This window comes from Pichia membranifaciens, assembly GCF_001661235.1.
Source record: "Pichia membranifaciens NRRL Y-2026 unplaced genomic scaffold PICMEscaffold_1, whole genome shotgun sequence".
In the NCBI taxonomy this organism is placed as follows: domain Eukaryota; kingdom Fungi; phylum Ascomycota; class Pichiomycetes; order Pichiales; family Pichiaceae; genus Pichia; species Pichia membranifaciens.
In genome coordinates this window covers 2,373,047-2,373,369 of record NW_017566982.1, presented here as the reverse complement: position 1 = coordinate 2,373,369, position 323 = coordinate 2,373,047, and the positions used below count along the sequence as shown (strand labels likewise).

The window sequence follows — 323 nt, the reverse complement described above, 5'->3', positions numbered from 1 at the left end:
GACTTAGTGGTGGATGATCCAGATGGAGTGGTGGATGGAGTGGTGGATGATGATCCAGATGGAGTCGTCGATGATGATCCAGATGGAGCAGTCGATGGCTTAGTGGTGGATGATGATCCAGATGGAGTCGTCGATGGAACGGTCGATGGGGTAGTAGTAGATGAACCAGACGGAGTGGTGGATGGAGAAGTCGATGGAGTAGGTGGGGTGGTCAATGAAGTGGTCGAAGAAGACCCAGTGGTGGAGCTTCCACAATTGTTGCCGCTCCAGCATAATTCGGGTAAGTCAAACTGACCGCCAGTACCACAACCGAAGGAGTAGTC

General features: G+C 52.3%; 2 protein-coding genes across 2 annotated transcripts in view; one reads left to right on the top strand and one right to left on the bottom strand.

The window, feature by feature from the left end:
* Window positions 1-323, top strand: part of PICMEDRAFT_101549 (hypothetical protein) — a gene marked incomplete at its 5' end in the record, with an annotated part of 891 nt that extends 568 nt beyond the window's left edge. Inside the window, one exon of the mRNA XM_019159639.1 lies at window positions 29-323. Within this exon, the coding sequence (XP_019020541.1) occupies window positions 29-103 (75 nt within the window). The remainder of the gene's footprint in view (window positions 1-28) is intronic.
* Window positions 49-323, bottom strand: PICMEDRAFT_14887 (hypothetical protein). The gene has a single exon (XM_019160582.1). It carries the CDS (start codon window positions 271-273, stop codon window positions 100-102), a length of 174 nt encoding a protein of 57 aa, XP_019020542.1. The 5' UTR covers window positions 274-323; the 3' UTR covers window positions 49-99.